The sequence below is a fragment of the Lagenorhynchus albirostris genome, chromosome 15, assembly GCF_949774975.1.
Source record: "Lagenorhynchus albirostris chromosome 15, mLagAlb1.1, whole genome shotgun sequence".
NCBI lineage: Eukaryota > Metazoa > Chordata > Mammalia > Artiodactyla > Delphinidae > Lagenorhynchus > Lagenorhynchus albirostris.
Window position 1 is genome coordinate 18,998,635 of NC_083109.1, and position 23,665 is coordinate 19,022,299.

Consider the following 23,665-nt stretch of genomic DNA (forward strand, 5'->3'; position numbering starts at 1 on the left):
ATGGTAGAGTTGATTCTTGTCAGGGCATACAAGAAAATAAAATCCCAGAGTTATATTTAATTTGCTTTTCTAAACCATGTGTCCCAAAAGCAGTTTCTTAAAAAAGATATAGATACACTTCTACTGCTTGTAGCTTTAGAGTCCCAATCCTCTGCTTAGACAGAAGAGAAACAAAACACCTAGGAATAAGAAACTTCAGTATCAAATAAATCCAGCAAAATTTGATCCAACTGTTATAAAGTACCTGAAAGCTGGCGTAATCCCAGGATGACAATGAAGCTGCAGGTTTGGAAACCAGTCCAGAACCGGCCCCAAGTAGCCAAATCAGTATCACGGTGTAAGATGAAGAGTTCACTCCTCACAGGGAAACCAGACACATATACAAATTATATGAAAAAGGAAGCCAAGTCCATAAAACACTTTGTTAAATATGTTCAAGAATGGGAAGTCCCCGGCAGTCCAGTGGTTAAGACTCCACGCTTTCACTGCTGAGGGCTCAGGTTCAATCCCTGGTCAGGGAACTAATATCCCACAAGTCACTCGGCAGGGCCAGAGAAAAAAGAAAAAAAGTTCAAGAACGATGCCGTTAGAACAAAAGATCATAGTTAAACCCTAATGACAATTAGAGACATAACAGACAAGCACAGAAGGTTGGAAACAACCTCTGAAGGAAGCAGACTGGTTCAATAGAGTGAAAAAGATCCAATTCAAATCTTGTTCTACCACTGACTGTATGACCTTGGGTAAAAGTCACTTAACTACTGGGTCTATAAGAAGGCAGCATAGGTTAGTGATTAAGAGCTTCAAATCTGTTCATCATTGACTTGATACCTGTAATCTCAGTAAACTCACCTCTCTTATAGATGAAGAAATTGGGGCTCAGAAAATTTAAGTGACCGGAAAGAATTTTAACTTCAAAAGTCAATCAGATTCTTTGTGTATGGTTGTAACAGAATTCCTGGCTAATCTTCACAAAATTCCAAACATGTTCACAACTGTCAATAAGGTACAATTGTTACTGACCCCTCTTCATGATTAATTTACATCAAACTGAAATAAGCCTACCCAATCATTCCAAATAACTTAGGGTTCAGGTTTTATATATGCATTTAAGGTGGCAACCATGCCCATTCACCTTGCCTGACCAGCGAACGATAAATAAAAGGCTGTCTGATTTTCTTTCCTGGATGCAGCTTACGAAGAAAGAAGTAAAACTTTGGCCTGATCTAACAATCCTGTACCCAGAAGCCTAAAATACCTACTGGTTTTAAGGGATACACTGCTAAACCAGTTAACACCCCCAGGTAGAAATATCTGCATGAGTTTAGTGGTTATCAGCAGGTGGCTAACAGTGTTACCAAGCTTATTACAAGCTACATAGTGACTTAGGTAGCTGCATAAGTCACTAATGCAACTACAATTCAACCCAAGCACAAACATTTACATTTTGTTAAGAGAGAAAAGGCAAAGGAACTGGCAAAGATTTCTGACCATTTTATCAACTACTCCATGATCTTTAAGGATTTTACCACTCCAACCTTCTTCTAAATGATTAGGGTAATCAGATCAGAGCAGGAGAGTCCTTTGCTTCCTTATAAACAAAAGCAGAGACTTTTCTGGTATAAAGAAGGGTTCTTTGCCAAGCTTTGAGGCAGACCTCTTTACACTGACTTCTGACAACAGGTTTTGAGACTTAAAGCAGTAGCTGTAAAATATGATGTGCTCTTCCTTCAAAGATAGTCAAGTGTGTGGAGGATGGGGGTGGGGAATAGTTATTCAACCAAAAGATGCCTTCCCCAAAGAGGCCCTCAAACAACATTGTCAAAGATAATCTCTGCTCATCTCTGACACACAGATATATAGCCAGTGCCTTAGGAAAGTGGACAGTGGAACGATTTGGGTGAAAACAGTGGGTGAAAAGATTAATTTTCTAGGGACTTCCCTGGTGATCCAGTGGGTAAGAATCTGTGCTTCCAATGAAGGGGGCCCAGGTTCGATCCCTGGTCAGGGACCTCGATCCCACATGCATGCCACAACTAAGAAGCCTGCATGCCACAACTAAGACCCAGCACAGCCTAAATATTAAAAAAAAAAAAAAAAGAAATTAATTTTCTAAAGAAGATATTCATCACCTGCTCATTTATTAAATCACTTCTATTGGGATAAATCCTTGTATCTTCTCCTTCCTCCCTGACCTTTAAACCCATGGATACCACATCCCCAGAAGCTGGAGTTTTAACAAAATCCCCATTTCTACTTAACACTCTACATCCAGTATGTTCTAACACTTTGAGACTGTTTTTGTCTAGGACAGACAACAAGCTGGTCTCAATGATAAAGACTGGCATCCGGAGTGTGGTCAGTATCAGGGGTGTGCAAGAATCTCCTCGGGAACTTAATGCCAAACTAAAAGCAGTCACGAAGACTGAGAGCCTGTCACTGAAAGGGGGATGGGTTGACGGGGTGAGAGAACTCTACCCTTCCTTCTCTCCCCACACAGCTGCCTAAATTCAGACTTTATCAATGTTGATCTAGTTTCAATCCAGGAAATCCAGTCTGTGATCCATCTTAATGGGTGGCTGATTTCAATTTGCAGCCCATGGAAGAGTCCTTATCACTGTTTTACAGTGATTCTCAGACAACATTTCCAAAATTCCAGTGCATAGTTAATAGCCTTTCAAAGTATGCAAGACAGAGGCTGTTATGGCTAAAAGTTCAAAGAGCTCCGGAATTTAAAAGAAAAATGTTGGGAGGATTCAGCTCTAAAGAAAGACACTAGTAATATTTCCAATTTTTAAAGTCCAAATTATCATTTTTTCTCCCCAAATGTGTATTGTATATAAACGAGACCTTTTGTCATGAACTGACTTGTTCATTATTGAAACTAATGGGGTTTCCTCATTAGGGACCTAGTACTCTCAAGCTAATAACACAAAAAACTCCAGGGAGAAAATGCAGATGTAAGTATTTCTTCTTCTCTCCTTAAAGAAGCTGGGGTTCACAATATTCATTCATTCAAATATTTACTGAGTACCAACTCTGTGTCAGGCATTGTTCTAGGTGTGGCAAAACAGTACCAAGTCTCTGGTCTCATGAAGTCCCATAATAAGCATCATAATCACCCCAACCCAGCAGCTGTTAAATGAGTAACTCTTGAAAGGGAGGGGGAAAAAAGGGTCTCCATAAGGGTCTCCCAAGTTTCCCTGGACTTGGCCCCATGAAGTTCCAGAATCAGACTTCAATACTGCAGCTGGAAGGTACCTTCATAAGAAGTGATAGATGCCAAGTCAAAGAAAGGGCCAAACAATCAGATGAAGGTTGCCAAATATTTTGCAAAGTACTTAAGTTTTTCTCCTCAATGTTCAATACTTGGTAAAATTTCATCATCAGAAACTTAGTAGTATAATGCATTAAAAGACTAAGAGTTGCTCAAAGATAGCAGTCTAGCATTTTCCATTTTGTTTTTACCAGCTCTGCAACACAATCTCAAGTTCTAAAACCAATCACAACATCTTCCCAAGTGTCTATATGCTTAGAAGAAATGCCACAAACTGACTTAAAAACACCTAAGTGGACCTATCTTGGTTCTTAAACATCAGCAATTCTGTAAGATTAGTGGCCAGATGTTGTTCCATGTCCTTGCCTTGGAAAAGACACACCATGAAGCAGCCAACTGGTGTGCTTTAGGCCTCAATCTCATACAAAAAAGGGTTAAATGGTCATAGGATGTTTTCTCTTCCAGTCCACTTCCTCATTTAAATTGGACTCCTTTTATGCTTTTACAACACTACAATTGCCTTAATCTGTCTTTTCAGTCCCTTCCTGTCTATGCACCCTATTTTAACTTGTTTTATAACCTTCTCTCCCATCCTACTCCTCCCATTATGCTCCTTAAATTCAAGTTCATCTTCCTCTCTTCCTCTGGCTCTTATTCCCAGGGACCAACTGATTACATTAAAAATAAAAAAAACATGCAATGTCATGACGGGGTCCTAGGTAATTTATTTCTCTACTCTGGTCTCAAGTTTTCTAGTCTGTAAAATGACCTCTACTGATCTCTTACACTTACAGTCCCAAGAATTCTATGATCTTTAAAAATTGTTTTAGTTCAAACAAATTAGGATAAAAAGAAAAAAATCTAAATGCTTAAAAAATCTCTTTTAAGAGCAGTGGTTCTCAAACTTTCCTATGTGTGAGACCTGGGAATAAGATCATCCTCAGATATGTGTATTTTAACACAAGCTCTCCAGGTGACTATAATCTATAATCATATTTTGAAAAACCCTGCTCTGTCATGTCTTGGTCCTTTGAGCAGTGATTAATACCAAGTACCAGCCACCTACAATAATGGACATGCTACCGATTTTATTTTCAGTTTCTACTTCAACTGGGTCTCTCTGTTCCTTTAAAAGGCAGGCACAAGGTGCTTGCTGAGTCAGTCCCTGGGGATTTTTTTAAATTTACAGCTGAGTATACTGAGGCTCTACAACTGAGGAAGAAAGAGGTTTTCACCTGCTACTTTCCCAGCCCCTATTTGAAAGGAAGAAGGAAGAGCTACATTAGGGGTGACACAGCTACCCCAACTTAGATAAGGAGTAGGGTAGTCAGGTGCTTTAGAAAAGAAATTTCCTTTGTTGTTTGGACATCGGGCACAGACGTGCTTAGAGACAGAGGTAACTTGAGTCCTGCCACTGGGACTCAGTTGAGAAGATGAATGACTAGAAAAAAGATAGAATAAGACTTAATGAAGCTGCAAGCTCACAGTAAACTTTTGACACTTGGCTTATACAGATTCCTCTGGAAGCCAGAGGCTACCAAGTTTTATGAAAAGAGTCCCGTGAGCTTCCTGTGATACATACAAGTGTGAATCAGCAAGGTAAGCATCTGGCACTACTCACCAAGCCAGGGGTCAGCAAAATTTTTCTCTAAGGGGACAGGTAATAAATAGTTTTAGGCTTTGTGGCCCATTCAATCTCTGTTGCAGATACTCAGCTCTGCCACTGTAACACAAAAGCAGCCACAGATTATATGTAAATGAATGAGCATGGCTGCATTCCAATAAAATTTTATTTATGGACACTGGAATTTGCATTTCATATAATCTTCCTGTGTCATGAAATAATATTCTTTTTTTAAATTGAAGTATAACTGACATAACATTATATTAGTTTCAGGTGTATTTAATAATTTTTTCCCCAACCAGTAAAAAAATATAAACACCATGGGCCATACAAAAGAAGGCACAGTTTTCAGAACTCTGCAATTACTTAACAGTGACTAGAAACTATCCCCAATGCCCCCGTAGAGAGAGCGGTGCCATTCTGAAGCTCGGTGTGTAAATGAATATCCTCCTTGCTTTACCTAAGGCTTTCCCCTAAATGATATCCATGCTCAGCCTGGTTCCCTCTTCTCTCCTCCTTTCAAACAGCCCGTGAATGGCCATACTTGATTTAAAAGTGGTTAAAATCTACTTGCTCTACAAAACTAGACAGAGTCAGTCACACGAATGAGAACTCTGAAGGGGAGGCCAAGGCTGAGCCCACTGCTAATTCTGCTTCTTAAGCAGCAAGCTAGTTAAATTTGTTATTTATCCCCCTTGAAGTGGTAACAACATCACACTTGTTTACACTCCTAACCACCTCCAATGAAACTCCTTAGTATATAAGCAGACTTCAGAGATCCTTCTAAAATAAGGGGGTTGGGGGGGCGGGGTCTAGTAAATCCCTGGTTAACAAAAAGATCCTTTTTCTTGAGTACTCAGATAAACAGAAGTTTTACTGATTTTTGGAGTAACTGGCTCCAAGCACAAGGTGAACTGCTTAAAAATAAATTATCCAGGGGTCTCTGCTGCACAAGCCGGCAAGCCTTCCTTAATAAGGAAAGGATTACACATTAAACTGTAACAGAGCCTTCTAGTCAATGATATTAGTCTGATAAGGATCCACTAAATGAAGGCAAGTGCTCTAAGAAATCCAAGTCCTTGGTCTGATACCACACAGGTCACTCCACTACAACCCAGGATTCCCAGGAGGCAACTGAGTCACCCAGGCTCCCCTTTACCTTGTTTTGTGTCACATTTAAGAACTCAAGCTGTGGCATCAGACAGGCTTCGATTAGCCTCCCAGCTGTGTGGCTTACTACTAACTATAGCCTTGAGCCTCAGTTTCTTCAAAAGTGGAGATAATAAATGTTCAAAATTCAGCTACTTATTTTATCCCAATTCCATTTTGTCTTCCCACCCTCAAAAATAACAGATCATAATTTGAAGCTAAAGCTGAAGGAAACTGGATCTGTCCCTGGTCTTTAAGCAATTTACTCAAGTTATTTTCTAAGACCTCATACGTTCACTATACGCCAGTGGTCAAGGCTATAAAATCTCACTTTGTTCCACCAGACTAAGATTGTCTGGCTAATGGTGGACTAGATTACTTATAAGTAAGTCAACACTCACTCACTATGTTCACTGTGAGCGTACAAATGACAGGAAGACCCCAAATGGGGTGGAGAAGTTGAGTTCTGATCTGCTTTTACTATAAGCAGCACCTTGGGTGAGTTAAAATCTTGGGTGCTATTTGCTTGCCTGGACAATCTTAGATTCTCTACCACTTACAGTGAGACATTAATTTATTACTGACTACAGTGGAACAAATATGAATTAACTTCTTGTCATAGCAACATACTAAAAACTTGCAATTTCAAATTAAGTTGTGAGCTAAAACCAACCATTTTAAAGGACAGTGATCCATAAGGTATTATATGTAAACATAAGTTAATCTGTTTTTGTCAACTACAAAACAGACATGACCTATCTCATAGGGTTGCTGAGATAAAATGAAAATTTATTCAATCCACAGGTACCTTAAATGTTCACCTTTGTGTAGCACTAAAGGGGTCAAGTAAAATGGAAAACTGTCTGAGCTTTCCAACTGCTGTGGTAAACTCAACTTTACTTACCAGTCATAAATCCTCTTAGCATGTCACCCAGGATAAGGCAATGTAGACTTACAGAAGGAAGTTCTTTATTCAAACTCATAACATAAATTCATACCTGTTTTGGATTTTGAAGTTCCAAGAGCCCCAACCTCCCATATTCCAAGTAAAATCTAAACCCAAATCTCTTTGCTCTTATCTAAATTTTACCTAGAGCTGTGCTGTGCAATATGAAGCCACTAGCCACATGTAGCTACTTTAAATTAAAGAAAAAATAAAACTTGAAAATTAAGTTCTTTGGCCACACTAGCCACATTTCAAAGGCTCAACATGGCCAGCAGCTACCATGTGGAATAGCACAGATCAAGAACAATTTCCATCATGACAGAAAATTCCACTGGACAGTGCTGACAAAACCAGGACTGAGACTTCCTGTGTCCTGATGCCTTGCCTAGCACTCTCCATTCCACCAGTGACTCCTCTGCTGGAGCCCAGTCAGGGGCCTTTTGCCTACACGGCAAGACACTATGTTGTGTAGTTCCTTAAGGTCAGCCGAAGTTTGCCATCTCAAAAGCAGGCCACTTCTGCAGAGTTCCAGGGGAATCAGAGACTCAACGAGTGCTGCCCAGAGAACATTTCAACTAAGGCATTAGTCCACTAAGGTGTAAGTTAAACCAGATAGAGCAATTATTTTAAGCTTCAGGAGTATGGCAAGGAAGTCCCATTTTACTAACTCATCTTTGTTCTCTAAACGCAAGACAAAGTTGGAGTTTTTTACTTTTGCCTCTGAAAGTAATTAACCAGTACAAGATCCTTAAGAGGGTTATTTGCATTTTACATACTCTTCTGTAGTGAGTAATGTTTTCACAAGGACATTTCCGTACTGAAAATGCTTCTCCTTTCCTAGGAGGCAGAACTTAAAAGAGAAAAAGGACTTGTCTAACCTGAAAATGTACCTTCTCAGGCCAGCTCAATTAGGACAGGCTCATTCCTGCAGGCTTGCCTTCCTTTGCTTCTATTAAGTGGGCCCTTAATGCCTGGGAAGTAGTGAAAGTGACTACAAACCTCCTGCCAGTGCTGCATAGGAACCCACCAGCTCAGCCTAAACTGCCCATTTCCAATGGGCGTGGGCCTCAAACGGCCCCAAGTCCACACCTTGTCTGGCCATAAAGGTATCAAGTGTGTTGATGCGTTGCTTCATGCATCCTATTACTAATTCAGCCAACGGGCCCTTTTTGTCCAGAATATCACTACTGACTGTGCTTGAAATGCACAGGTCATTCTCTGGGTAACTAGCTACAGAAAGTGTAAGCCTGAATACATATATGCTCTTTAGAAGCTTTCCTGGTGCTAATCATGTAACTGGCTCCTATTTTTTGCTCCCATTTTGAATTACTCCAAATTCCTAACTATAAGGAAGTATAAGTATCAAACAAGTATTGAGGCCCAGACATGGGCCTTGTGAAAAAAACAAGGAACACTGTTTAAGAGGTTGAATTACTACAAAACTAGTTATAGGCTTCATATGAATCAGAGTCATAATCTGCTCAAGGCCACCCAACTACCAAGAGTTGAATCCAAGTTTATCTCACTCCAAAGCCTATGTTTCACTGGTGAGCACATGGACTTCAACTGTCTTTCATTCCTCCTAAAAATGTGAGAGGTGCAATAGGAGAAGGTGAACTTCAAATCTTACTCTATTCCACTGGTCCTGAAACCTCAGTGTGTATCAATCACCTGGCTGACTTGGTAAAACCTAGACCGTGAGCCCCCACTCCCAGAGCTTGAGCCAGTAGGTTTGCATGAGGGCCAAGAATTTGCATTTCCCCCAACAAGTTATCAGGCAATGCTGATGCTGCTGATCAAGAAACCACACTTTAAGAACCACTGCTCTATTCAAATCCTCCCATTTCAATCAGTGCCATCAGTAACTAAAGACCCCTAGTTTAACCTAAAGATAGTGCCCTCCACAGGTTAGATCCACAGCATTCCACTAAACTACGCTCCACTTCACGTCCTCAAGCCCTGCCTTCAACATCCTACGAACACTAGCATGAAAACTGCCTCTCACTCTTCATGCTCCGCTTAGTCAACCAATCTTAAAAGATGACATCAGGATCAAATAATGGCTGGTTAAACATGGAAGTAGGAGAAAGGATTAGGATTCTGATGAGACACATAGTTAAACAGCTGCAAAGGCAGTTAACTATCTCTGCTATTTATCTAAATGCTCGTTGAAAGGTAGAAGATATTTATTTAAATTAGAGTGAGATAAGTAATAAGCATTTATAAATATATGGAAAACACTGTTCTGATGCCTTTTTAAAAATTCTGTAAATTTAATAACTAGACCAATGGAGTACCTTAATCAAATGAAACAAAACAGATCTTAGCCAAATAAAATAGTTCACATAGATCAGTTTCTCCAAAGGTGACTTATGGGTCACCTGTATTAGAATCATTTTGAATTGTTAAAGATATATTTAAAATGTAGATTTCTCAATAGCTCCACAACAGAATCAACTTCAAGGCATAGGACTAGGAATATGTATTTTTACCAAGCACTCCCAGGTAATTCTTATGCAAATTAGCTTAAGAACTGAAAACTCAGTGTAAAGCTCTCAATGTTCCTAACTTGATTTTCAACCAGTTGGTGAGCTAGGAGAGAGGGAGGATCCCATTTCACAACTAAACATTTGTTAAAAGCATCTGTATTGACCATATAAGATGAGATAGTGCTCTTGCCCACTTCCTAGTAAGTAATAAGCCAACCACATAAATTTCTAAAGCCTAGAATGAAAAATTGGAAGAGGACAACAAAGGCTCAGTGAAAGCCAGAGAAAAGTGGCTACTTCTGGCTTGGGGTTAAGTGTTGATTGCAGACAGATTTCACTGGAAAGGAAACTGAGTATCTAAGACTATGCCTTCAATATTGAAACAAGCTCTGAGATGTTTCTAACTCTCAAGGAGTTTACAATACTTAATGCCTTCCTAAAAATAGATAGGAAAATGGAGATGATATACTTATCTAAACTGTACCAAGTTCTAAACACTAAGGAGGCATTCCAGGGTAAAAAGGAATATTTTAACAGAACAAAACATGATCATAGACTTCTAGGAGAAGAACGCACACTGAACTTCATTTCTGGGAAACAGGGTTGCTGCAGAAGGCCTTTAAAAAAATATATCAAGTTTTCAGTAAATGTACTGAGCAAAATTATCTTCACTTTTGTACAACAGCACCTACTGGCATGCATATTTACACATGTGCAATCAGGATGAATTCTGTTTGATAGTCCGCTAGTCTTATTTATGCAAACACTTTCACTGTTTTCAGTCACTTATAGACATATTTCATCATATTGTACTATAACTTTGAACTCTTCCCCTAAAAATTTGAGCTTAACACAAACACTACCTGACATCTAAATTCTAGAAGTTAGCTCCAGTCCTAAATAAGTTCTATAACATTTTCAGGACTACTGAGGGAAAATTTTTAGCTTCTTGTTTGCCCACTAAAATCTGTTTCCCCAAAGAGAAAACAAGCACATTTCTGCTTATAGACCACTTTCCCAACATTCTGAGATTAGGAGGGTGCTAACATCTGTAAAAAGATTATAAACTTCTGTGGAAGTGTGATTTTTATATTACACTGCACTCAAGGGAGGAAGAAGGTGATTTGATTTTTAAGTGGAAAGAGTAATTAATTATGGTCAAACCACCATCAGCTGAATCTCCACTGAGCCCACCCCGTCTGTCTGTCGTGGACTTCTGTATGCTAAGGGAGCTAACTGGGAGACTTTTCAGAGCTGGGCTGTGTGGCCTTGGAGAGCTTTCAGTTTGGAAGTCAAGTGTAACAAGCCAGCAGTTGCAAAGACTAGCCAATTTGTATTCCTCCTCCCCATTTTTGTTCTTTCCTGGTTAACTAGAACTGTGAAAATTTCGACGTTAAATAGCAAGAACTACTGTCATTGCATCTACTCCTGCGAAAACACACTGATTATAAGAATAAGGCAGAGTAAAGCTAACGTTTAGTCTCAATCAGTTTTCTAGTGTTCAAATCACACTATACATAACACTACTATGTACTCTGAACCTTCCTCTGAGGAGTTTAACAGCTTTCATGTATTGCCCGTATCAAGACACCTCATGGATTAGGAAGGAGTAACAACAGTAATATATTTGAAATGTTTCATACAATTAGTTTCCCAGGACTTTAAGTCCTGAGTCTAACCTCTAAGATTTCAGTTCTTCAAATTTAATAAGATGGTGATTTCACAGCTTTTATTTTAGGCAATGCATTCAAGGATTTAAACTATTTCAAGCAAATACTTGATTAGCTACTGTCATATGAATCTCTTGCACAGAATGTGAACGTTTCTAGTCACCCTGACAAATGTACCTGTTCGGGGAAACCTGAAAACTAATTTCCTAAAATTCATGCAAAACAGGTATCTGATACAAAAAGATAATGGAAAATACACAGAACTTAAAACTAAACTTTTATTCTTCTATTCCAGGTGAAAAAGTTTTAATGAGCTTATAGGTATCCTAAATTTTTTTTTTCTAGAACAGTTATGAGTTTGGACATCTTTGGAAATCTAAGGTCCTAGCTTTTCCAATTCTTTCCAAGGAGGGAAAAAAAAATCTCCTAGGATTGGAAATAAATGGAGACATCACTCTTTTTCACTGATAGTGAAGCATTAGCTGCCAGAAAGTACCTTCCGTTCCCACTTACCCTGGTACGACAGGAGCCTTTGCACTGATGAAAACACATGGAATCTCAACAGAGGAAGTAAAAATACAGGCCTGCAACTTACTAACCTCAAAGTGTTCCTTCTGAGAGCCCTATGGGTTTGTCTTGTTCATCTGTATCTAGTCACTACAGGTATTTACTCTGTGAATGTTTAAATAAATGAACATGGCAACTTAAAGTTTCCATTTGCAATTAAACATGAACGTTTTACCTTCCTAAGAAGATCTCTTAAATACTGCACCAACCCAAGGGCAAAGCGGTATGAGAAACGAAGTGGTTTGTACACAGTCACAAAGTAAAGGCGAGTCAGCACCCTCCTGAGCCCGCCCATCTCAGATTCACAGCAACAGTATCATATTCAAAGCTCCCTAGTGACCCTTCTCCCCTGGAGTAAAATCTCACAATACCCAAATTTAAAGAAATTGAAGTTCCCTTTGTACAGAAGACTAACGAAGCAATCTCTGAAAAGGTGATTGGGTGATTTTTTTTTTTTTAATTTAAGGACTGGCAAGGAACTCAAAATTTTTTTCTAAGTTTTTACCTTTACTAAAGTAATCCTCAGGACTTCCCTGGTGGCGCAGTGGTTAAAAATCTGCCAGCCAAGGCAGGGGACACGGGTTTGAGCCCTGGTCCGGGAAGATCCCACATGCCACAGAGCAACTAAGCCCGTGTGCCACAGCTACTGACCTGCACTTTAAAGCCCGTGAGCCACAACTACTGAAGCCCATAAGCCTAGCATCCCGTGCTCCACAACAAAAGAAGCCACCGCCATGAGAAGCCCACGCACCGCAACAAAGAGTAGCCCCCACTCACTGCAATTAGAGAAAGCCCGCGCACAGCAACAAAGACCCAACGCAGCAAAAAATAAATGAATAAATAAATAAATTTAAATAAATAAAGTGATCCTCACATGCTATTTAATCCTCAGTATTAGACCTAGTTTAGATGCAAAGGACTAAGACTCAGAGATTAACTTGTTCAAAGACATCGCCATTGAGCAGAAGTGCAAGAGCTCAAATTGAAATATCCTTTCCACTACATTATGGTTGCCTGATTTGGCGGTGGGTGGGTGGAGACACATGGATCCCCTCCCCACCCAAGGCTATTCACATTCTTAATCAGAGAAAAATGATGTAAGAGAAAGAGGTCCAAGCTCTGAAGACTTTTAAACCCAATCCTATTTCTGACACTCTAACATACGGAGGGCAATAGAGACATGCAGTATTAATATTCACTTTCTCACTTTTTTTCCTAAGTACTTTAAGAACCATTTGTTCCTGAGATGTTTATCTTTTCAAGACTTTACCTCTGAGACTCTTTAAAATTAGACCCTGTGCTGTAATTTTGATCCTACAAAATTATTTTCTCTGGACTACCTTTAATTGAATATTAATTTTGAAGTCTGTTCCTGTTGTGATGCTACTCGGATAATCCTTTTGATCCATGGTATAAGATCTCTACTAAGATCCATTTGGTTTAGTTTAATGTACAATAGTAAACATATCCCTAACTAACTTCGGTTTATCTTAAATAGTACTTCCAAATTAAAAATTCAAGGCAATTCAATAATCAGCATTACCTAGACTTATGAGCCATTACTAAAATTTTTTTCCATGGAATCCCCCAAATGCCTATACTCATGCACAATTGTTAACATGGAGTTTGCTACTTAAGTTCTCATACCTAAGTTTTATTATCTAAGGCACTTATTCCCAAGAATTATTATTTCACAGCAAGTTGAGCTGGTCACTTTGAGCAACCATCTGAATAAATGAAAAATAAAAGTAACTCTCAGGTGCTTTGAGTCTTCTCAGTTTAAAAATATTGAGGTGGGGACTTCCCTGGTGGCACAGTGGTTAAGAATCTGCCTGCCGATGCAGGGGACACGGGTTCGAGCCCTGGTCCGGGAAGATCCCCCCACATGCCACAGAGCAACTAAGCCCGTGTGCCACAACTACTGAACCCGTGTGCCACAACTACTGAGCCCATGTGCCACAACTACTGAAGCTCACGCGCCTAGAGCCTGTGCTCCGCAACAAGAGAAGCCACCGCGATGAGAAGCCCACGCACTGCAAGGAAGAGTCGCCCCCACTCGCCGCAACTAGAGAAAGTCTGCGCACAGCAACGAAGACGTGATGCAGCCAAAAAAATATATATATATATTATATATATAATATATATAATATATATTATATATATATATTGGGGTGGCAGGTAGTAAAAGAGTACCCTTTGAAGAACCATGATGGCGGAAGACATACTGAGTTCTGTGGTTTAAAAAAAAAAAACAAACCACAAATAATGAACTAGGCATTTCACTGATTAAATGCATCTAAAAGATAAACCCTTGGTTATCTTTCTTTTTTAATTGAGGTATAAATGACATATAAGCTCTGGGTGACTTTAATAGAAAACCCATAATTCTATTAAAAGGTTGAGAAATTACCCACATCAATACACTTCCTTCATTTCTAAGCCCACCTTTATTGCTGGAAGAAGTTCTTTCAGCAGTAACCACCTTGCCTTAGACTTATTCTTAGAAAAGTAAGAACCAGGTAAACATTTGGCTCCTACTTAGCCCAAACCTAGATATAGATACACCATCTTTTATTTTATGGTGATTGCTTAATAGTCAGAAGAGAGCCACATAGGCTATGCAGTTCAGTTAGGTAAAGACTCTATCTACCAACTCTAGTTATGTGTTACTGTTCACTGTGTAAATGTCAGGAAGATTTAAAATGTTAACAGAGAATACCAGTGAGGGAAGGAAAGAGCCACCAACTCACTACTTCAAATCTAACATTCAAGATAAAGCTCCATCTCAGAGCAGAAGCTGTCTAATCAAAGTTTAAATTTTAAAATGTGGGTAGAGAGACACCTTCATATACTCATTTAAATCTCAATAGCTTGTGAAGCATAGAAATATCATCCTTGTTTACAGATGAGAAAACAAGGTATACGTACGCTAGTGCACACATATACAATCTTAAAAAACGGTACTGATGAACCTAGTGGCAGGGCAGGAATAAAGAAGCAGAGAATGGACTTGAGGACACGGCCGGGGGGGGGCGGGGCAGGGAAGCTGGGATGAAGTGAGAGAGTAGCATTGACATATATACACTACCAGATGTAAAATGGATGGCTAGTGGGGAGCTGCTGCATAGCACAGGGAGATCAGCTTGATGCTTTGTGACGATCTAGAGGGTTGTACAGCAGAAACTAACACAATACTGTAAAGCAATTATACTCCAATAAAGATTTTAAAAAAAAAGAAAAAGAAAACAAGGTATAGCGACCAGGACAAGTTTCATAGTAAGAACAGGGACTTAATCCAGATTGCTCTGATTTCTACTCCAACTTTCTATTTTACCACAGCTGCTCAAGAGCATTGTATCTCCCCAGAGCCTCCCTCTTCATCACTTATTCTCCTACTTCAATAGCAATCTGGTTCCAGCCTTAATACCATAGCATCTCTTGAAGATATAAGGGGTCTAAGGCTACCTCTAACAGCATATAATTAAGGACAGCCTGTGACATCTTTTTTTTTTTTTTGGCTGCGCTGAAGGGCATATGGGATCTTAGTTCCCCAACCAGGGATCGAACTCACACCCCCTGCAGTGGAAGCACAGAGTCTTAACCACTGGACTACCAGGCACGTCCCGGCTGTGACATCTTATTAGAAGCTTACCAATTACCACCTGACTGGGGTTTCTGGAATCTGGACTAAGGCAGTATGCTACCAAAAAGGGGAGATGAGAGGGACTTCCCTGGTGGCACAGTGGTTAAGAATCCTCCTGCCAATGCAGGGGACACGGGTTCAAGCCCAGGTCCAGGAAGTTCCCACATGCCGTGGAGCAACTAAGCCCGTGCGCCACAACTACTGAGCCCGCGTGCCACAACTACTGAGCCTGAGCTCTAGAGCCCGTGACCACAACTACTGAGCCCATGTGCCACAACTACTGAAGCCCGCACGCCTAGAGCCCATGCTCCGCAACAAGAGAAGCCACTGCAATGAGAAGCCCACACACCACAACAAACAGTAGCCCCCGCTGGCCGCAACTAGAGAAGCCCGTGTGCAGCAATGAAGACCCAACGCAGCCAAAAATAAATAAATAAAATATTTTTTAAAAGATATTTTAAAAAAAGGGGGGGAGATGAGAAGGTTTTCCCACAAATCTGTACTATTCCCATTAAATTCAGATTTATTCTTTTTTTATTTTTAGAATTTTATTTTTTTATACAGCAGTTCTTATTAGTTATCCATTTTATACATATTAGTGTATATATGTCAATCCCAATCTCCCAATGAGATTTAATGAATACAAAAACATAGTGTCTACCAAACTCTCAAAATTAGTTCCCTTCCTCCCACTTCCCCTTCTGCTGCCAAGCAAGAGCTCAGATAGCTGACTACAAAGAAATAAAGGGGCTACCTTATAGGAGCTGGGTAAAGCAAGGGGGTCTCAGCCAATGAGATTCCCTAATCCACTTATCTTGAAATCTAGATCAGTCTTCTGCCCAACCCGTATTCTGCCTACAAAACTTTATAAATCTAGGCATTCGTATCTGGTAGCAAGGTTAAAATCTGGACTTTTACTAAGGGGCAATGAGTACACTTCTAGTGTATTCTACTGTAGGAATAGCCTTCAACTAACAACTTTTTTTTGGTAAACTCCAAATAGCCAAGGATATCTCCTCCAAGGTTCCTGCCCTCTATCTTTCCTAGGCTGTGCTGAGAAAAATACAAAGAATATTGGACCAAGGGTTGGCGGATGTGTTTTTGTTCTTAAAATACAGGAAAATGTCATAATACCCAGGGATCTATTAAACTTGTTCTCAGCAACGTCAACAACAAAGACAAGCGAATTAAAGTCCTCAATTATGCTGACTGCTTTAACACCTTTTGTTGAAGCTTATCTAGGTGTGTCTCAGGAATGCTAATGAACTGAGTTCTTCGGTTCCTTAAATCCACAGAAACAAAGTTAACTTCAAAGGCTCAGAGAGGAATGCACGCACCTCTACCCAATCTAATGAGGAGGGCAGAAGGGAGATGTAAATAAAAATATTTACTATACATTTCAGAAAAATTCTCAAGAACAGTACAGAAAGGTAAAGTTGGCAGGGAGATAACTGAGTGGATCTAAAAATATAAGGCAACAAATTAAAAACGAGTACCTACCAAAAAGAAATTTAAAACTTAAGTTGCCAATATCCCTTGCCGTTTCTTTCTTAACTAAACCTTACAGCCATAAATGACAGATAAAGACACAATACAAACTTTGACAATGGGTGGTCTAGCTTGATGATATTACAATCTGTATACCTAGACATATACTTGAGTCACTTCTCTCCCAGTCTGAAAAATATTTAGAATCTTTCTTGAATATACAGAATAAATATCATTTTAAATAATATCTACTGCTGCTAAAATCATTTAGCAAACTATTAGTCATTTCCTACAACACTACCCAAAATACCATTAATATCTAACAGATATTCCACTCTAAGCTTCTTCCCACCTAATAAAGCCAAGGCTACACCCACCATCACCACTCCCCCATCTTTATCCCCCTGCACAGTACCCCGGCCCTATGCTATCAACACAGAGCATACTACACATTGCTCACACCTAGATAGGCAGGTGGTGGGGGAAGGGCAAAGGTTGGCAAATGCTACGTCTTCCATACCGATGGCCTCTATTTTACATTTCCTACTTTAGCTACTGGCCTGAAGCCATGGGGATGGAAAGCTGCTTCACAAACTTCAGATTTACAAGGCATGGAAACAGAAAAGATTTGTTCCAACTATTACTACTCAAAGTTTAAAGACAATCTAAAAGCCTCCTTTAAACACAATATCTCATTCACTTCTAAAGGGCCAGTTGGGAACTTCTCCCATCCCAAACTTTTTACCTTAAGAAGCCAAATTCTCAACTGCTTGCCCAAATGCCCTCATTTCGCAGAGTTAATGAATTCAAAAATAATTAAGCGGCAGTCAGATAACCTTAACCACAGGATTCAGAAAAGTTAGTGAACTGACTCTCTTCCGTCTCCAAATGCAATGAATGGACCATATTTTACCTTTCTTTCAAGACAGTTTTTAAACTCAGGATCCCACATCAAATACTCATTTCAAGCATTTCCATAGCCTCATTCAAAAGTAAATAATTACATTGGAATCCATTTTTCCCAGTGAACCTAGAACTTTATTGGAGTTCAACATAGTTTCATATGAAAAACACGCAATCCCTCACAAAACACTTCTGGAGAAATAACTTTGGGTTTGAAGAAAATCAGTATTCTGCACTGTAAGTACGGCAAAAGCTGTTAAAGACCAATAACATACGTATGCACTCATACCCAACTACTAGGAAATAACATGAACAACTGAAGTATGTCTGAAAGTTCCTAAAATGAAATACACCCAGAAAGCACAACAGAATCACGTCCAATACCATTGGCAGCAACAGGTAACTGTTACTGTGATTAACATACAACACATATTCACAAGCTCAGAAGTCAGCCATGTTTTCTGCATGCCCCCACACACGCCGAAAACAAACAAAAACCCCCAACAGCTTCATTTTAGAATATAAGCTTTGAGACATGTTAAGAATCCCTGGCACTTGTATAAATGGATACTGACTCACCTGGAACAAACTAATGAATCTCTCTTCAAATTCTCACAATTCCCCATTATTATGCTGATGTTAAAGGAAAAAAGCCAGACTCAATTCTTTTTTTGCTACTGTTGGTTAAAATGAGATTTTGGAACTGACCCTGACTTCCTATTTTCCATTTTACTTTATCTACTTACCAAAGACAAGTATGAGTTAATTATAGCAAGCAATATTATCCAGTTTTCACTTTTTAAACCATGAGGTATTTCTGATTTAGTAACTACTTGATTTTCTTGTTTTACCGGTAACGTCGGAATCTAAAATTTGTTTGTGAGTTCTGACATGCTAGTAATCTAAAAAGCACATGTTGACAAGCAACTCCGTTTCATCTATAAAGATTCTACAGCAGCTCACTAATTCTGAAAAGGTGCCCCCAAGAAATCTGGCTGCAGTGGAAGGAAGGACAACACTGGAGCCCAGAGCTTAAGTGTTTCTGGATGGAGTAGGAAGACGTGCCAGATTTCATCTGAAGGTGCCATCAGTTTGGTTTTAAAAATGTGATGGGAATTTTCAGATAGCCACATCATTAGTTTTCCCACCTGCCATCCCAACCAGTGCCCAACAGCACAGAAGTATAACTATCTGTTAGCATCAGAAACAATTCATATTTAATTCCATCATCCAGTTTGAATCCACTAAGCTACTAGAATCAACACAAGATAATGCCAAACAATGAACCCATGTAACATTTCTGAGAATAATCACTGATGAAACCAAGCATTATACTTTACTCATGCCAGGGAAGAAAGAACCCTACTACTCCAGAGTAGATGGACAAAAACATCAAGCTCTTGAAACAGCAATAGGACCACTGACCCCCAACCTGATGTTACCATTATCAACACTACAGATAATTCAGTAGTCTGCCCAGTACTGGGCTAATGACTCAGCCCCACTTCAATGAGTGCTACCAACACCTAGAAAAAGAAGCCTTTTCTCTTAGGTATAAGAGATTATGGTTTCTGCTCCTGAAACTCCCAGCAATACTTTAAATATACACACATTTCACAAATAACAGATTTTTCCCAGCAGTTGAGTATGGGCTGGAATGTTCTAAATTCTATACGAACAGTAACAGTTCTAACTATTGTAAAGAATGAACTCCAAAGGCAAAAAATCTTTCAGCTCTTAGGGGACGAGGGCAGGCAAATGAGGGAGTTTTGTTTTAACATTATTGGCACAGTTCATCTGTAAGATGGGTTTAGGTCCACTTAAAATCATGCTTAAGCAAACTCTTAATACAAAGATCAATAACTTGTCTGAGCATAATTAAACACTGATTTTTATCTTTTAAAAACTCTTTCATAGTTACATAAATCAATCACTAGTTATTAATGTATTACTTAATAGAGCAAGCAAACAGCTACTAATACTACATCTTTCTTCTAGACAATATTTACAAAGATAATACTCCACTGTCAGACCCTCAGTGTGGTGGGGAAGCAGTTAAAGTGCTTTTTCTTTTGGGAGCAGGTTTAGATAAAAAGCAAACAACAAACTATCAAATCTCTCCCTCTTGCCTTTTTCAGCTCTGTAAGAAAGCAGAGATGAGGCAGCTTTTAATTTCTTCATACTAGAATCATATATAGCATAGTGGCTAAGCTTGTGAGCTTTGTAGTGCCAACTCACTGCCCTTGGGAAAGCTAGTAAATATACGTAAGGCTCAGTTTCCTTATGTATGGAAATGGAGATAATAGTACCCAACTCATAAGGGTTCTTCCAAGGATTAAATTAAACTAGATGATCCAATGGAAAGAACTGAGATTCATGCCTGATAGACAGTAAACATTCAATAAATATCAGCAATTATTGCTATTACAAGTGAAAAAACACATTCTAAAAGTCAATAAAGCCAGTTTACTTCAGTCTCTAAAAAATGGCACTAAAGAGCAATAACCTACCCAGCCTACAATCATTCACATATTCAACAGTTCCTTTGTATAACCTAGGTGAGAACCATGGAGGTTAACTTTCTGAGGAGAAAGGACTACACTTTGTTTCATTACTAGATACATTACCTACTCAGCCCAGTCTGAGAGTCAAAAAACACTTATCCTGTATTAAGATCCTACCTTCCTCCAAGAGAGGTCAAAAGGACTTTTACATCCTCACCTGCCACATCCTTTCTTTGCTCCCACATCCCAAAGAAACGTATCTACACTCTGCGGTTTTCTGAACAGCAGGGGCCTCATCTCCCGCTTTTAAAACCCTGATAGGTTGACTAAACATAGTTAAGAAATACTCCAACTCTTGACACTCAGCACCTAGTCTTGCACAAGCAAGCCCAAAAGCTACCTCCTCTGAGAAATTTCCCCACCCCCAGACAAAATTAAATCCCCTAGTCACCCAAAGCATTTTGGGTATAGATTTGCCCCAGCACCTACCTTGTAATTAACTAATTATGTCTCCCCCACATAGACTGAAGGCAAGAGCAGCACTTTGTGGCCAAAGGTTCAGCTCTAGCACTAAGCACACTGCCTGGCATATATTAGGTGCTCAAGAAATGCTACACTTTAACCAGATTCTCTCCTCGCAGAGTACCATCTCTTGCTGGATGCCCTACTTCAAAATCTGAACATAAGGCTGCTCGCAGTAGAGCAGGCTAACACGATGGACTGCTGATTACAACATCAGAAAACCTAGTCATCAGCTTCTCCCACTGGATAGGTTCCCAGAACCCAAACTCAACTGAGCAGGATTATGTACCATCAGAATCAGTGGGAATTCCCAGCACACTACAGAAGGTACCTTCTCCTTCAACAGGATTGTTGAAAAGCTCGCAGGGTGAGCTTTCTATTGGGGGAATCTTCACTCGGTAACTGAAGTGGAAATACTCAAAGAATAAATGCCTTGATTTGGCTGAAAAGGGTACAAAACATAAAGGTCAGGCAAAAGCAAGCTAGCTCTCGATTCCTGAAAAACAGAGGCTTCTGAAAAAGAATGAACAGGAAGCAGGGGTGGTGCTGGTCATCTTTGTTTCAATAAATAAAATCTTTTTTTCTACCCCACAGCTTACGAGAAATGCCTAATACACCAGGCCAGATGAGATGCTCAGCAACGTTTCCTCCTGACAACTACACTAAACTGCATTTCTAAAAAAAAAAAAAACAGTGCCTTAGGAACCTCAGCCCCACTGAAGTTCTAGTCAGTAATACTTTAATTAAAAAAAAAAATCAACATGCCTAAGCCCAACATTTACAATGGATGGCCAACAGAGAACTTGCAAACTTTCTGAAGGCAGGTACCACTACCTTTGCAAAGAACACAACTTGGGGAAAGCAATCTCAAAATATAAAGAACTCCACAAAGGAGGGCTTTAGCTTTAGAGCCCTATTTCCTACCATAAACATCTTACCAGGGAAAGGGAGGAAAAAAAAAAAAAATCAACAGTTGCCGAAGGGTATCTTTCATTCTGGAAGCAGAAAAGGAAACAAACAAGAAGCAGTAAGAGGGAATAACACCCCAAATAAAGTTCTCTTTGGGAAAAAACAGTAACAATTCAGGCTCCCAACCTTCCCCCTGGTGAGGTCTGTGATTTACGTGGCTTTGCTCCGCAGAAAGCTTTTTCTGGGCAGCTCAAGGAAGGAGCCAAGGGAGGGAGAGAAAGAGACATAGACACAGAAAGGAGAGGAGAGAGAAAAAGAAAATGGCGCAGAGACTAAGTCCCGACTGTCGACAAGGCGACTTTCCCGGGAGGAATCCGGGCCCGGAAAGACTGCCAGAGGCCCGGCGGCGGGCGACGCGGGGTCTCCGTTGCCCCCTCTTGGGAGGGCCGCGATCTGGGGGCGCTGGGGTCCCCGGAAAGGGGGTCCAGAGGCGGCCCGATGGGAACAATGGGGCCGGTGAGCGAGGAGCCGGGACTTAGTCTCTGGGACGCCATGTCTGTCCTCTGCCCGGCTCGGGCCGGGCGACGGGCCGGCGGTCGGGGGGACCGGGGTCGGGGAGGGGGCACACTCACCATTCAGTCGGAAATCCGCCTCGATCTGGGGAGAGAAAAGGAGGGACTATGAAACAACAGGCACATTCACCCCGCGGGCGGCGGGCGAGCGCGCGCTGCCGGGGGCCGGGCCCACCCTGCGCCCCCCGGGATAAGGGGGCCCCGGGAACGGCCTGAAGGGTCAGCCAATCCCCCTAAAACTGTAACTTGGCGCCTCCCGCCCGGGGCCCGGGGAGCCGATCTCCTCCGGCCGGCCACCCCTGGCGGGGGGCTCCGGCCTGTCAAAGCGGCGGCCGGGCCGAGGCCGGGGCCTGCGCCGGGGGTCGTGGAGGGGCGGGGCGGGGCCGGGGGCCCGGGCGGGCCGGGCAGGGCAGTACCTGGGAATCGTTGTGGAGATGGTCCCCACTCATGTCGGCCGGAGTGGCGAGCGCGGCGGAAGGCGAGGGGCGTCGAGGAGTCGCAGACGGCCGCGGTCGGCCTGTTCAGGCGGACGGGGGCTCCCGGAGACGCGGGTAAAGGGCGGCGGGGCGGGCCTGAGACTCCCGGAACGGCTCAGGCGGCGAGCGCGGCGGGCGGTGAGGGGCGCCGAGGAGACGCAGAGACGGTCGCGGCCGGCCTGTTCGGGCGGACTGGGGGTCCGGGAGGCTCCCGGAGACGCGGGTAAAGGGCGGCGGGGAGGGCCTGAGACTCCCGGAACGGCTGAGGCGGCGACAGCGGCGGCGAGGCTGACTGTTGCCGGCCTGGTGGCGACAGCAGACCCCAGCAGTTGTGTAACAGCCTAAGTTCGCATTTCGGCTCACTGCGCCTGCGCGGCCGCTTTTAAATGCGACGTCCCTGACGTCAGAGATTCCGGAAGGAGGCCGAGGGTTGCGGGACCCGCCCCCTCGTGCTTCCAAGGGTGGACCCGGCTTTGCATCGCAAGCCCCGCCCCTAGCCCCCGCGCGCCGATGTGATTTGCATAAGGAGCTGACTCCGCCCACGGCCGCCCACCCTGTGAAATCTTCTCTTCCTCTCCCAGCGCCTTTTCTCGGATCCCAGATCCCTCCCCTAGGCAGTGCGCAGGCGCAGCCCGGACACCGCCTCCGGACTGGGGCTGGCAGCTCGGCCACGTGGTGGGCCTTTAAAGGCCGCCGCGGGACAGCGGCAGGGCCCGGTCCGAGATCTCCCGGGAGCTGCAAATACCTTGGCAGCAGGGGCCCCGAGCTCTCACCAGCTATTCTTCTCTCGCTAACCGGACCCCGACGCTGCTTGGCGGGAGGAGCTTCCACCCCAGCCTTTGTCCAGGCCTTCCAACTTATGGATGATTTCACGCCCACTTCTTAAAATTTATTTTAATTTTTCAACCCGCGAAAGGTCTGGCTTA

At 41.7% G+C, this 23,665-nt stretch overlaps 1 protein-coding gene across 1 annotated transcript in view; it reads right to left on the bottom strand.

The window, feature by feature from the left end:
• Positions 1–22,990, bottom strand: part of TOP1 (DNA topoisomerase I) — an 80,183-nt gene extending 57,193 nt beyond the window's left edge. Inside the window, exons 1-2 of the mRNA XM_060123854.1 lie at positions 22,680–22,990; positions 22,324–22,348 (exon numbers count right to left, since the gene is read on the bottom strand). Of these exons, the coding sequence (XP_059979837.1) occupies positions 22,324–22,348; positions 22,680–22,712 (58 nt within the window). The 5' untranslated portion in view covers positions 22,713–22,990. The remainder of the gene's footprint in view (positions 1–22,323; positions 22,349–22,679) is intronic.
• Between the last annotated feature and the right edge of the window lie 675 nt (positions 22,991–23,665).